This window comes from Megascapheus bottae, chromosome 3 (assembly GCF_031878675.1).
Source record: "Megascapheus bottae isolate mThoBot1 chromosome 3, mThoBot2.hap1, whole genome shotgun sequence".
NCBI classification, from domain to species: Eukaryota; Metazoa; Chordata; class Mammalia; order Rodentia; family Geomyidae; genus Megascapheus; species Megascapheus bottae.
This window is the reverse complement of record NC_143511.1, coordinates 37734638-37749773: the sequence shown is the minus strand read 5'-3', so window position 1 is coordinate 37749773 and position 15136 is coordinate 37734638. Positions and strand designations below refer to the sequence as shown.

The 15136-nt window shown below is 40.4% G+C and overlaps 1 protein-coding gene and 2 pseudogenes across 1 annotated transcript in view; 1 reads left to right on the top strand and 2 right to left on the bottom strand.

Moving 5' to 3' along the window:
• The window catches only part of Ermp1 (endoplasmic reticulum metallopeptidase 1), a 38130-nt gene that overhangs the window by 12183 nt on the left and 10811 nt on the right, over nucleotides 1-15136 (top strand). Inside the window, exons 5-8 of the mRNA XM_090329947.1 lie at nucleotides 1984-2130; nucleotides 5966-6058; nucleotides 8744-8956; nucleotides 10137-10357. Of these exons, the coding sequence (XP_090186073.1) occupies nucleotides 1984-2130; nucleotides 5966-6058; nucleotides 8744-8956; nucleotides 10137-10357 (674 nt within the window). The remainder of the gene's footprint in view (nucleotides 1-1983; nucleotides 2131-5965; nucleotides 6059-8743; nucleotides 8957-10136; nucleotides 10358-15136) is intronic.
• LOC150065376 (V-type proton ATPase 16 kDa proteolipid subunit c pseudogene) lies at nucleotides 1215-1771 on the bottom strand (annotated as a pseudogene).
• On the bottom strand, nucleotides 3281-4391 carry LOC150065375 (lysine-rich coiled-coil protein 1-like; annotated as a pseudogene).

Sequence of the window (15136 nt, the reverse complement as noted above, 5' to 3'; positions counted from 1 at the left end):
GTATCATTGCCACCAATCAAAGGTGGAAGCATGTAGAGCAGTTTAAAGTGATGCTGTGAGTCTGCTTTTACCTAATTTCCAGGAAGCTTTGTCTTCATTCTGGCATGGAGCTCTTACCTCCTTCAGTGTCATACATAATCATACCCTCTGCAAGAAGAAAGCTGGGACTCCTTCTTTAAAAAGAACCTGTCATGGGGCTAGGAGTTTGGCCTAGTGGTAGAGTGCTTGCCTAGCATGCACGAAGACCCAGGTTCAATTCCTCGGTACCACATACATAGAAAAAAACTGGAAGTGGTGCTAAGGCTCAAGTGGTAGAGCTCTAGCCTTGAGAAAGTCCAAGGACAGTGCTCAGGCTCTGAGCTCAAGCCCAAACTGGCAAAAATGTCACAGCTTTAGGAAGCATCACAGGATTGGATGATGGTAGGAGAAAGAATACAAATTGAAAATATTTTATATAGACCCAGCACTTTTGAGAACTAAGATAAAAGCTTTCTTTGGTTGGCACATTAGAGGAGTGACTAAGAGTCCTGGCTCTGTAATTAAATAAATCTAAAACTTCAATATAGGAGATAAGATTCTCACAGACCTTTCTGCCCGAGCTGACTTCAAACCAGATAATATTTATCTGAGATACAGAATTACAAACTATTTTTTCATTTTCAGACAGACTTTTTTTTGGGGGGGGTTCACATTTGAGAACTTTATTGGATACAGCATGGGGCCAGGGCCGGGTGGCCAGGACTCTGCCCTCCAACCAGGCAGCCCCTGCAGAGGGAAAGGGCTCCAGCCAAGCAGTGTCTGCAACGGGAACTCACAAGGCAGCACTCTACTAAAAGGTTACTATAAAGCTGGCAGACAGCTGCTCCACAGCCATATGAACAGGTCAAATCTTGTATAAATAAGCATCCAGTGAAGAGAAAAGTGACAGCTCTAACGTCTTTATACACAGAGCACTCTGGGGAGATGGGCAGGATGGCCAGAGGCCAGAAATCTCACTGCTTAGGAAGCTGGATGGGAGATGAATGGGCCCAAATGTCCACAGCATGGGTGACGGGCCAGGAGGGGCCACAGACAATGGGCACTAGGACACCGCACGTTTACAAGACCGTCTAGGAGTGGGCAGCGGCCCATGCGTGTGTGTCAGGCTGTGCATTCTGGAATGAGGAGGGGTGGTCTTTACATCATATTCTGTGGCTGATGGACTTAGAGAGAAGCTACTTTGTGGAGAGGATGAGGGCCACGGTGAGATGGTAGAGGCCGAGCACCTCCACAAAGATGAGAATCAGGATCATGCCCACAAACAGCTAGGGCTGCTGGGCCATACCCCTCACACTGGCACCCCCCACCCCACGCCAAGGGCAAACCTGGCTGCCCGGCCGCTCAGGCCCATACTCAGGCCAGCCCCGAGCCGGAGGAAACTCCTGTGAAGGGTGCTGTCATCAGTCAGGGAGTTGGCGATGAGAACTGCGACAACCAAGTCTAGATGGCGATGATGCCAGCCATAAGCACCAGGGCAATGGGCTCCATCATCTGCTCTGGCTGCATGACAGACATGGCAGTGATGCCGGGGCCTCTGTTGGCCGTGCCATAGGCAGCACCCAAGGCGCCAAAGAACTGAGCGTACTTGGGCTCTTGGCCACAGAACTGTCTGCAGGCAGACCTTGGCAACGAGCAGCAGGGAAGGCAAAGGCAACACTTCCTCCGTCACTGCACTCTCTCAGACAGACGTATAGTTTAAGTTAGTTTATCCTTACGAGAGGTTATTTTTCATTCTAAAAGTCTGTGTTTTGGAAAACAGAAAAAGGGATTAAGGAATATGTATCCCTTTCCCAGAACCACCTGCTGAAGAAGCATGGTGGTAGAATGCCTGCTTAGTACATGCAAGGCTAGCATTGTAACACCACCAACCAAGTAATTATTCAGATGTGTTGTTTAAAAAAATTCCAAGGTTAACCTTGCATGTGTTGCTGTACTTCATTTCAGGTCCCGAAAATCCTTGGTTGGTTCAAGCTTATGTTTCAGCAGCTAAACACCCTTTTGCTTCTGTGGTGGCTCAAGAGGTTTTCCAAAGTGGAATCATTCCTTCAGATACTGACTTCCGTATCTATAGAGATTTTGGGAACATTCCAGGTATTTGGTCATTCCAGGTATTTTATCAGTGTGCAAAACTGATTTCTCAAAAATGAGCTTCTTAAAAGTTTATGAGTAAAGCACCATGTTTGAGAGTGCATTCAATATAAAAGAGTTCTTAATGTTTGCATCGTCATTAATGTGTGTGTGTGTGTGTGTGTGTGTGTGTGTGTGTGTGTGACGGTGACAGTCCTAGCAAAGTGTTTTCTTTTTTAAAACTCCATTGTAATTTAAACGTTTGCCTCCTCCAGAGTATATTGTTTTGTCTCACTATGTGATAAGAATGATTTAGCACTTCATTAACGAAAGATAGTGATAGATAGTAATAGATCTTCAAGAGATTTTTACTTTTTTTAATTCAGAAATTAGAACGCTTTATTATAAACATTTCCAGAATATAAACTGATTTTGTATGATACTTTTAAACTTTTAAAACTCTATGCAAGATAAGCTTATTATTTTTTATTGTATATTTCATTTCTCACTTTCCAGTCTACAAAATACACTGCAAATTAGATCTAACAAAGAAAAAAAATCTAATTTGCTTCATAGAGAAAACCAATAAACATTAAAATGTCCAATTCAAAATGAAAACAAACACAACCAAGAAACATTCTGCAGTCTATTAATCCTTCCTTTTAAAATAAATCATCTATCAAGGAAATTAATTCCACCATCACAGCAATTTGATGAATGCAAGCAGAGCCACCCTCAAAAAGGGACATTGCATGTAAGAAAACCATTAAAATGCTTTTGGAAAATAAGGAAAAGTAATTTCCATGTTGGAGACCAAGCATACTAAATACTTCTTGTTCACGTGGCCTTACAAGTATGTGTTCAAATAAGATAAGTGATATGAGTATCATAGAACCAACTCCTCAATTCTTTCAATCAAACCACAGGAGAACCAACCAGAGCGCTTTTATTTATTTATTTATTTTTATTTTTTATTTTTTGCCAGTCCTGGGCTTGAGCTCAGGGCCTAAGCACTGTCCTTGGGCTTTCTCAAGGCTAGAGCTCTACCACTTGAGCCTCAGCACCACTTCCGGCTTTTTTCTATGTATGTGGTACCGAGGAATCAAACCCGGGTCTTTATGCATGCTAGGCAAGCACTTTAACCACTAGGCCAAACTCCCGGCCCAGAGCGCTTTTAAAATCCGAGGATAGACTGATCTCATAGCATTTCCTCCTCTGTTCTTTCTTTGCCTTGTTCCTTTTTCTCTTTTCTACGCTTATGATCCGCTTTCTTAGAGGTTACATCTCGGCTCTTTTTCTCCTTTTGGTTCTTAAGCTTTTCTGTACCGACCTGTCCAGTCTGTTTCCACTTTCGTTTTCTTTCTTTGGATGCTTTTGTGTTTGTCTAAATCCATTTCCTCAGAACTTCTTTTCCTCTTATGCTTAGGCCGTTCTTCCTCTGGTTTTTCTCTGCCTTCCTCTGGGTGCCTTTTTCTGTTGTGATGCATCTGTTTATGACTACATTAAGGGGTACTAGTATTGTATCCTACGGAGAGGTGTTTGGGAACTCCAGATTCTGCATTGTATAGACCAAAATTATATTCTTGCTGACTAAGGTTCAGGGTTACTGGTTTTTCTGAGAAACAGTCCCTGGCAAAGTGACAGTAGCTCAGAGAATCTAGTCTCAGCCTGCTGTCCTGAGCTGGCAACCATTGAGGTAACTGGTTTTCCACTTTCTGTGAAGTATTGCATGATCTTGGATACAACTGCACAGTTTCAGATGGGAATGTCTGATCAAACATTTTGTACCTGTGCCTGAACTCGACTTCTTCTCTGTACCCACAGGTTTCCAAACAGTCATCTCTCATCTTTCTGAAATAAGTCTTTGGCTCTAAGCCTCTGGCTTTCTGTACTTTAATGTAGTCTTCAAGTTCATCTTGAAAAGAGTCAGAAGACTTCATTGAATGCTTCATTAGCTTGACAAAAAGGGATTCTCCTTATCAGGCCAAGAGTGTGGTGGAGAAATCTGATCATATTCACCCTTTAATTGCTTCAGTTTTTCTACATGAACTTTGTGTAAATAGTGAGCCTGTGCAACAACCAGGGAGCTAAAACATCATGATGTAGACATTACAACATCTATTTTTGTCCAATACTCTTATTCACTTCATAATGTGAAATCTTTTACTATTCAAACTGTAGCACTATTCCAGATGCCTTCAATACAAAGCTCAGTCTTTGTTTACTCAATATGGTATCTTTGCTGAGGCAGGGGCCGGCGTCTACACTACTGTCCCCCTCCCCGCCAACGCTGCCAGCCTGGGGAGAGGCTGAGGTGGAGGTGGCGGAGAGGCAGAGAATACTGCCGATGTCACTGCCATCACCGCCATCGCTGCCTCTGGTGGGGCCAGGAGTTTGGCCTAGTGGTAGAGTGCTTGCCTTGCTTGCATGAAGACCCAGGTTTGATTCCTTGGACCATATACACAGAAAAATCCAGGAATGGTACTGTGGCTTAAGTGGTAAGGCTATATAGCCTTAAGAAAGCCCAAGGACTGTGCTCAGGCCCTGAGCTCAAGCCCTGGGACTGGCCAAAAAACAAACAAAAAACTGACTCTGGGGGCTGGGACTTTGGCCTAGTGGTAGAGTGCTTGCCTTGCATTGCACGAAGGCCCAGGTTCAATTCCTTGGTACCACATACAGAAAAAAAAGCCGGAAGTGGTGCTAAGGCTCAAGTGGTAGAGCTCTAGCCTTGAGAAAGTCCAAGGACAGTGCTCAGGCCCTGAGCTCAAGCCTAGGACTGGCAAAAAAAACCCCCAAAAAACAAAACCTGACTTTGACCAGCCAAGGATATAGAGGGTAAAGTTTTGATGACTGACTGACCAAACTCAGTACATCAGATTTCGTACTCTTTGCGTGAATTCCTCTTCTCTGTGGAATAGTATACTTCCTTTTTTTTTTTTTTTTTTTTTTTTTTTTTGCCAGTCTGGGCTTGAGTTCAGGGCCTGAGCACTGTCCTTGGACTTTATCAAGGCTAGCACTCTACCACTTGAGCCTCAGCACCACTTCTGGCTTTTTGCTATGTATGTGGGGTACCGTGGAATTGAACTCGGGTCTTCGTGCATGCTAGGCAAGCACTCTACCACTAGGCCAAACTCCCGGCCTCAATAGTATACTTCCTTAATCATGTTTTGGATTATAACTCGTAACTGTAGATTTTATAAGCATGGAAGAGAATTAATATAGATTCTTCATAAATATGGCAGGACAATCAATTATCCCATTGCTTTGACATTTTATCTCTTAGGAGTTTATTAAAGAAATAAGCCTAAAGCAAGGTCAGTCATTATTATTATTATTATTATTATTTTGTCAGTCCTGAGGCTTGAACTCAGGGCCTGAACACTGTCTTTGGGCATTCTCAAGGCCAGAGCTCTACCACTTGAGCCACAGCACCACTTCTGGCTTTTTTTTTCTATGTATGTGATCCCGAAGAATTGAACCCCCGTCTTCGTGCATACTAGGCAAGCACTCTACCACTAGGCCAAACTTCTGGGCCCAAGGTCAATCTTTAAAAGCCAAATGATTTTTTTTTTTTTTTTTTTTTTTGTCATGGGGCTTGTACTCTGGCCTGGTGCTGCCCCTGAGCTCTTCAGCTCAAGGCTATTGCCCTACCCCTTGAGCTACAGCACCACTTTCCAGTTTTCTGATGGTTAATTGGAGATAAGTGTCTCTTGGACTTTAGTGCCCTGACTGGACTTTAGTGCCCTGACTGGCTTTGAACCATGATCCTCAGATCTCAGCCTCCTAAGTTGCTAGGATTATAGGCGTGAGCCATGTGCTTAGCTACCTAATGACTTTTTACTCCCTTTGTGTGTTACAGGAATAGATTTAGCTTTTATTGAGAATGGATACATTTATCACACAAAGTATGACACAGCGGATAGAATTCTAACAGATTCTATTCAGAGAGCAGGTTGGTATCTCAAAGTTCTATTTCTGATATGCACTAAGATGAAATATTGGGTGACACAAAATATGTGCATATTTTGTAGCATATGCATTGGAGAAGCAGTTTGTGGTAGAATGGGCTAAGGATTTGGAGTTGGAATGAACACTGCTTAAGTAATAGTCTTCACTAAAAGAGAGTTCTTAATATTTTCCTTTTTTGGGGGGTCAAGTTAAAAGCTGTGAGTTGGTGGTGGCAGTAGAATACAGGTACAGGTAGTTTGTCTATTGTAGAAAATGATTACATGGTCTATAATTGATTGGTGAAGATAAATGAGAAACTTTATAGAATAGGAATTTAAGGTGCCTTCTAGAGATATCTAGAACATTTAAGAGGAGGCAGCTCAGATGCTGAGGCCTAAAGAATAGATAGAATTTAGCCTGTGAAAAAAAGAGGATGCTCCAAGCAAAAGACTCTATGTTGATGTTTAGCCTAACAGACTAGAATGGAAGTAGCATCTTCAGAAGTAGTACAAGATCTGGTTGAAGTATTTCGGAGAGAGGAAATCATAGGAAGCTTTAAGAATTGGCAAAAATTCAGTTGTACAACACTTAACCCAGTATGTCCAAGGCCCTGGGTTCCATTCTAAACACCACAAACAAACAAAATAAAGAATAAGCAGGAAGATGTTAAGGATTTTTTTTTTTTTTTTGCCAGTCCTGGGGCTTGAACTCAGGGTCTGGGCACTATCCTATGGCTTTCTCAAAGCTAATGCTCTACCACTTGAGCCACTGTACCACTTCCGGCCTTTTCTATTTATGTGGTACCGAGGAATTGAACCTGGGTCTTCGTGCATGGTAGGCAAGCACTGTATCACTAGGCCAAACTCTTGGCTTGTTCCTTAACAGTTCTTTTTTTTTTTTAATTTTTTTTTTGTTGCTTGTGGGACTTGCACTCTGGGCATGGATGCTGTCTCTGAGCTCTTCAACTCAAGGCTGCTGCCCTACCCCTGAGCCACTTCCGGTTTTCTGGTGTTAATTGGAGATGAGTCTCATGGACTTTAAAGTCATCCCTGGACTGTCTTTTTTTTTTTTTTTTTGCCAGTCCTGGGCTTGAGCTCAGGGCCTGAGCACTGTCCTTGGACTTTCTCAAGGCTAGAGCTCTACCACTTGAGCCTCAGCACCACTTCCGGCTTTTTTCTATGTATGTGGTACCAAGGAATTGAACCCGGGTCTTTGTGCATGCTGGGCAAATACTTTAACCACTAGGCCAAACTCCCGGCCCTCCTGGACTGTCTTTTCACCAGGATTCTCAGATCTCAGGATTACAGGTGTGAGCCACTGCACCGGCTCTGTTGAAGAATTTTTGAACTTTTAGGTCTCCAAATGAAGTCATTCAGGTGGTTTTAAATGTTGCACTGGTAATGCTCTAGAGAGTCCCTAGCAAGGACTCCTTTCACAGTGAGTTATATTCAGAAGAAGGAGGATCCTAGTCATGGTGTTGACAAAAGACGGTCAACAGAAGGGGAAGGATAAAAAAAAGTTAGATACATTGTGAACAATAAATCAGCTGTATTTGAGAGATTCTAAATTAAATGCAATTGGCTAGGAGAAGCAGACTGTGAGCTCTGTTAGACTAGTAAGATGCAAGGATCTGAATGATTAACTCAGGGGTGGTATTATAACAGCACATCTAGGCATGTAAGTTTGGGAATTAAAGGTATACAACACAAGATTAGACAATGGGCATGATTTTTAGAAGAAGTTTTAGAGATATGTATTCATTTTAAGCAAGAAGGTTAAAACAAATAACGTTAAATGAAAGTGAGTAAAATTGAAATGAAGGAAATCGGATAAGAGTGTGCATCTTAAGTGACTATAAAGAATGTCAAGGATGGACTGAGCAGCAGGAAGTTGGCTTTGTGCATGCTAGGCACTCCACCACTAGGCCAAACTCCTGGCCCCGCCCCCTCTCTCCCTTCCTCCCTCCCTTCCTCCCTCTCTCTTTCTTTCTTCCTTTCTTCCTTCCTTTCTTCCTTTTTTTTCTTTTTCCTTTTTCCTTTCCTTTCCTTTGTGGGCCAGGGGCTTGAACTCAGCCTGGACACTGTCCCAGAGCTCTTCAGCTCAAGGCTACCACCCTACCCTTGAGCCAAGCCCCACTTCCTGTTTTCTAGGGGTTAATTGGGGATAGGAGTCTCAGGTCCTTTTGTACTCAGGCTGGCTTTGAACCTTGATACTCAGATCTTAGCCTCTTGAGTAGCTAGGATTACAGGTGTGAGCCACTGCGCCCGGCTGCCTTTTTTCTTTATTAATTTTTGCCTTGTAATAACTTGCTCTGTGCCTGTAAGCTTTATAAGAGTTCTTTTGCTCTTTTATTTATGGTATTTTTGATATCTAAAAATGTCTGGTATAGCTAATATATGGTAAAGTAATTAGATCTAACATATCTGTGTGTTGACCATAAAGACTCATTCTAATAGAAGGGAAGACTAATAAGCTTGTAAATGAAGAGGAAATGGAGAAAGGAGGAGAGACCGTATCAGAGAAATTTAGAAAGAAAAGTTAAGGAGAGAGTAGCATGATAGGACACTTTGTCCATGTTCTTTCCAGCTACTTCATTATTCAAATAATAGATAATTTATTTCTGCTTTACATGGATATGCAAGTTGCATTCTAATAGTTTGTTCATCTTTGTTTTCTTTCTTACTAATAGGTGACAATATTTTAGCAGTCCTTAAATATCTAGCTACAACTGATATGTTAGCTTCTTCATCTGAGTATCAACATGGAAACATGGTCTTTTTTGATGTTCTTGGCCTGTTTGTTATTGCCTACCCATCCCGTGTTGGTGCAATCATAAACTACATGGTAATAATGGCAGTTCTTTTATACCTGGGCAAAAAGTTATTGCAGCCCAAGCATAAGAGTAAGTATTTCCTCTAAAATGCAAATATAGACATGGGTATAAGATTTGTTAGAATGTTATTAATCATTGTGTTTGTATCTTTCCAGGAAGTTAAATAATCTTTATAATACTTGTTTTGTGTTTTAAGAAATTCCTAACTAAATATTAAATTGACATATACACTGTACTTTTGGTTTTGATAAAAGGGACTATTTACATGAACTTATTTCATAAAAGTACCATATAGGTGTTATTGAAAAATAGCTTGTTGGGTACAGGGGCTCATGCCTATAATCCTAGCTACCAGGAGGCTGAGATCTGAGGATAAAGGTTCAAAGCCAGTCCAGGCACTAAAGGATCTGAGACTCTTATTAATCTTTATCTCAAATTAACCTCTAGAAAATGGGAAGTGGGGCTTGGCTCAAGGGTAGGGTGGTAGCCTTGAGCTGACGAGCTCAGGGATACTGCCCAGGCTGAGTTCAAGCCCCATGACCCACAAAAAAAAAAAAAAAAAAGAAAGAAAGAAAAGAAAAGAAAAATAGCTTATATAGATTGACTTTTAGTAAAAAAAAAAAAAATCCCATTAAAAAAAGTTCTATTTCTCAAGAGGAGTGGAAGTATAGCTCAAGGAGTGGAGCACTAGCCTTGAGTAAAAAAGCCAAGCACAAATATGAGGCCTTGAGTTCAAACCCCAGTAGTGACACCAAAAAAGAAAAAAAAGTTTTTTACACTATAGACTAGTGCCATACTTTCCTGAAGATGAATGAAATGCATTTTGTAAAATTGTTTCCTTTTGTTTTAAATATTTTAGTCTTAAGTTGTTATATGCTGTTACAAGATAAAATGTTTAACAGCAAGTTAATTCTTTATCATATTATCTCCCCCATGACCTACTTTTTAGACTAGCTTCTTATAGCAAGATTTTATGCAGAACTTTGCCTCTGTCCTTGCTGTATTTTGGTACACAAAGCATCACAAAGATGATGAAGACTAAAACTGCCCACTTCCCTAGGAAGCAATGTATCTGAATTGTTCCTACAAGATGTATCTTTGAGTCTTTAGTGTCTACAGACTCTCAGTTACTGTTCCCTGAACTTCCCTGGTGGATGTTTTGTTTTAACATTTGTAACTTTAGCCCTGCAACTTGTTATGAAACTCATTTGATTAAAATGATGACTGTAACTTTTTTTTTCTTCTTTAGATTTTAACTATACAAAAGACTTCATGTGTGGACTTGCCATTACTCTCATTAGCTGGTTTACAAGCCTTGTAACAGTTCTCATTGTAGCAGTGTTGGTCTCTCTTACTGGACAGTCTCTCTCATGGTATAACCACTTCTATGTTTCCGTTTGTCTGTATGGGACTGCAGCTATACTCAAAATAATATTCATACATACCCTTGCAAAAAGATTTTATTATGCGGTAAGTGTAAGGCATATTTATTGATTTATTTTTGCTGGTTGCAAGGATTGAAGACAAGCTCAAATGGGATTCATTGTAATTAGTTTTTGGAGCTGTTCAGCATGTTTATAGAGAATTCTCCACAATTGTCTTCATTTACTAGTCGTTTTCTTATTCTGAGAGTTGGGATGCAGAATGTAATTGAGGTTATGAAGCTAATGTAAATACCATTTAGGGTGGTGGTGATATATATATATGGCTTATTTGCACAGCTCTCTGCACGTGCTGTAGTGTTACAACTATTAGTCCATCCTGGGCTCATGCAGTTATTTGTATTGTTTTAAAGTCACTATTCACCACCACAATGTAAGCTTCCTGGTGGCAGGGATTGCTTATTCATTGCTGTCTCCTTTTCGTTTAGGCAGAGTCTGCATATAGCATTAACACATGGTATTTGTTGCTGAAAGAAGCCTGCATTTAAAATTTTCAGTTTTGCTGGGAGTGTGGTTCAATTGGCAGAGCTTCTGCCTAGGGAACAATAGGCCCTAAGTTGAAACCCAAGTGTAGCCAACCCAAACAAAACCAAACTATGAGACACACAAACTTTCTCAGTTTTTCTTTCATTTTTTCCTTATATGTTTTTTTGTGGAAGTTCTGAAAACATGCATTTGTATTATTAAAGACACATTGTGGGGGCCAGGAGCATAGTCTAGTGGTAGAGTGCTCACCTAGCATGCATGAAGCCCTGGGTTTGATTCCTTGGTACCACATATTCAGTGGTGATGTGGCTCAAGTGGTAGAGCACCAGCTTTGAGCAAAAAGTGTCCAAGTATAGTGCACTGGCCCTGAGCTCATGCCCCAGGACTGGCAAAAAAAACCCCACATTATAAAGATTTAAAAAAGGAAAGCTAGGGCCTGGAGTTTGGCCTCGTGGGAGAGTCATTGCCTAGCATACACGAAGACCTAGGTTCAATTCCTTTGTACCACATACATAGAAAAAAAACAGAAATGGTGCTGCATCTCAAGTGGTAGAGCTCTAGCCTTGAGAAAGCCCAAGGACAGTGCTCAGGCCCTGAGTTCAGGCTCAGGACTGGCCAAAAAAAAAAGCAAAGGGAAATGGGGATTTTAATTGAACCATACTGATGTTTTAGAGACTTACATTATGCTTTCAGCTGTGTTTGGTAAAAATAAAAGTAGAAGTTGTGGTAATGAATAGATGAATTATAGTGAATGACTGTCATATTGTTTTGTTTTGTTTTTTTAATTAATTTATTTTTGCCAATCCTGGGCTTGAGCTCAGGGCCTGAGCACTGTTCTTGGACTTGCTCAAGGCTGTTGCTCTACCACTTGAGCCTCAGCACCACTTCATTGGCTTTTTTCTATGTATGTGGTACCGAGGAATCAAACCCTGGTGTTTGTGCATGCTAGGCAAGCACTCTACTACTAGGCCAAACTCACAGCCCCCATACTGATTTTTTTCAAGTGAATTTTAGGAGAAAATCTTAGCTCCTCTGTTTTGAAGGTAATCAGTAGATGATTTTTTTTTTTCAATTTTTCTTGATAGGGATTAGAATGGACACATGGAACATGGTAATCCAGCATCCTTCCCTTCGTATGTTTTTAGTATCTGAACCTTCCAATAGTCTCAAGTCTTATGAAGAAAGGTTTTTTCAAGATTAGCCATATGGTTTAGGCCATACTTTTATTGTAGTAGCTTCAGTTTCCAAAAGAATTACACTATGAGGCTCTGAACCACATGCTTTTTATTAGTGCAGCTAATATATTATGTAAATATATTTATATAATGATTCTTTTCTTTCTCTCTCTCTTTTTTTTTTTTTTTTTTTTTTTGCCAGTCGTGGGGTTTGAACGCAGGGCCTGATGAGTACTGTCCTTGGACTTTTCTCAAGGCTAGTGCTCTAACACTTGAGCCATAGCACCACTTCCAAGCCTTTTTTCTATATATGTGTTACCGAGGAATCGAACTCAGGTTTTTGTGCATGCTGGGCAAGCACTCTACCACTAGGCCAAACTCTTGGCCCCTCTTTCTTTCTCTCTTTCTTTTCTTTACCCTTCCTTTCTTTTCTCTTTCTTTGTTTCTTTCTTGGTTCCTTCCTTTTCTTTTTCTTTTCTTTTTTTTCCTTTTCTTTTCTTTTCTTTCTTGTCCTAGAGCTTGAACTCCAGGCCTGAGCACCGTCTTTAGGATTTCTCAAGGCTAGTACTCTACCACTTTGGCTTTTTTTTTGTGTGGGGGGAGAGGGTCATGGGACTTGAACTCTGGGCCTAGCTCTTCAGCTCAAGGCTACTACCCTACCCTTAAGCTACAGCACCACTTCCTGTTTGTTTGTTTTTTTTTCCTAGAGATTAATTGGAAATAAGAGTCTCTTGGCTTTGTAGTGCCTGGGCTACCTGGTCTGCCTTTGAACTGCCATCCTCCTGAGTAGCTAAGATTACAGGCATGAGCCATTGTGCCTGGCTCCACATTTTTTATTATTTAGAATATATTCAGCTTTTTCTGTGTATATGGTACCAAAGAATTGAACCTGGGTCTTTGTCCATGCTAGGCAGGTACTCTCCCACTAGGCCAAACTCCTGGCCCAAGGATTATATTTGTATATAATATGTTAATATAATAGAACATGTAAAGTCAGTATTATATGTTTATATAAATATGCCCATGTTTACAATACATAAGTCAAGAAATGAACCAGATATAAATATGTTTATATTAGCATGTTAATACTATAATATATTGTATATTTATATATGCATAAATTAATATAAATATATAAATATGGTTGGATATTGTTGTTTTGCACAGGCAGGGGTGGGGTAGAAACCTGAGTAAAGTTAGGTTCATGTTAAATATTTAAGTTGTCTGGCTATAAATACTTGGACTGAATCTGAAAGTTTTATTTTCATTTTGGTTATTATTTTTTTTTTGGCCAGTCCTGGGCCTTGAACTCAGGGCTTGGGCTCTGCTGTCCTTGGGCTTTCTCAAGACTAGTGCTCTACCACTTGAGCCACAGCACTACTTTTAGCTTTTTCTGTGTATGTGGTCCTGAGGAACCAAACCCAGATCTTGGTGCTTGCTAGGCAAGCACTCTACCACTAGGCCATGCTCCCGGTCTTTGGTAAACTTTTTGAATATAATTTTATTGTTAAGGTATTATACAGAAGAGTTAGAGGAGTTACCATTTTGCAAGTCAGATAATGAGTACATTTGTTTTTGTTTTACCATTACTGGGGCTTGAACTCAGTGCCTGAGCACTGTCCTTGGGCTTTCCTCAAGGCTAGTACCCTACCACTTGAGCTACAGCACCACTTTGGCTTTGTTTTCAATGTATGTGGTACTGAGGAATCGAACCTGGGTCTTCGTGCATGCTAGGCAAGCACTCTACTACTAGACCAAACTCCTGGCCCCACACTTCTTTTTTTGGATAGTGTCACCCTTTCCTTGGCCTTCGCTCAGTTTCTCCTCATTTTACAAATATTCTTTAAGCACTTATTGGGCATGGTACTGTGCCAAGGCCTCCTGGTACAGAGATTGATGAGAATGTACTCTTTACCTTTGATTTGCTCAGAGTGTCATATGGAAAAATGCAGAAACTACTGTGATTGGCTGAAGTGAATAGGGTGACCCATACACAGGGCTAAGGTAGTAAATTAGCAAGAGAAAGGGATTTTGCATGTGAAAGTCAGGAAAGCTTCTTGAAGGAGGTGATGACATATGAATGGGATTTTTGAAGCATGAATATGATGCTTAATAGACAGCAGGTTGATGTCACCCAAGGTAGGATTGCATACACACACACGTGGGCACTGTCAGTAAAAAGTCCACTGTGGTAAAGACAAGGTGACAATATAGTGAATGAAAAAGAGAGTTGGGGTTTAATTGGAGTATAACTCAAAATCAGTGAATCATTTTTAAAACTTTGTTAGCATGAAAGTTATTTTGTGATGTATCAGGAAAAGCTGGGTAACAAACAATACATAGCCTAAATTGTAATTGGGAAGAATTGGGAGGGATAAATATTGATGAAAACATATTTAAGGAATGTTTTATCTTTTGACACCTAAAGTACTTTTCATTGGGAGATATCTTATTTTAAATATTTGCGTAGCATTTAGCTCCGGACTGAATTTTATAAATTATCTTTTAAGAAAGACGAAACCTTTTCATCCTATATTGAACGTAATGTTTGCCAATATAGCCTGTCTTTCCCATCATACGAAGGAAAGTGCAATGAACTTATTCCAAAAACATGTGACAATAAATAACTCGAGCTCTTGATGTACGTCTCTGAAAAGTACCCTGAGATAAAAACAAATGCCAAGGCAAAGGAAAAAGAAACTTAAAAAAACATCAATTTCCATGTTAGTATTGATGGAAAGTTTATAACTTTCATGTTTCTATTAGTAGAATCACACAACTGCTAATGTTTCTAAGTTCATAAGGCAGCTTTCTTCTGAAGAGTACAAAGAAATCTCCAGGATTCCTTAGAATTTGGGCCTCAAAAATTGTTAGAGGGTTATTTATTTATTTATTTGTTGCTAGTCCTGGGGCTTGCACTTAGGGCCTGAGAACTGTTCTTGGGCTGTCTCAGGTCTAGAGCTCTACCAGTGAGCAATAGCACCACTACTGGCTTTTCCTGTGTATGTGGTACTCAGGAATCAAACCTAGGGCTTTATGCATGCTATGCAAGCATTCTACCACTAGGATACACTCCCAGCCGATAGATTTTTTTTTTTTTTTGAAGTCAGTTGTGGAGCTTGAACTTTGGGCCCAGGTGCTATCCC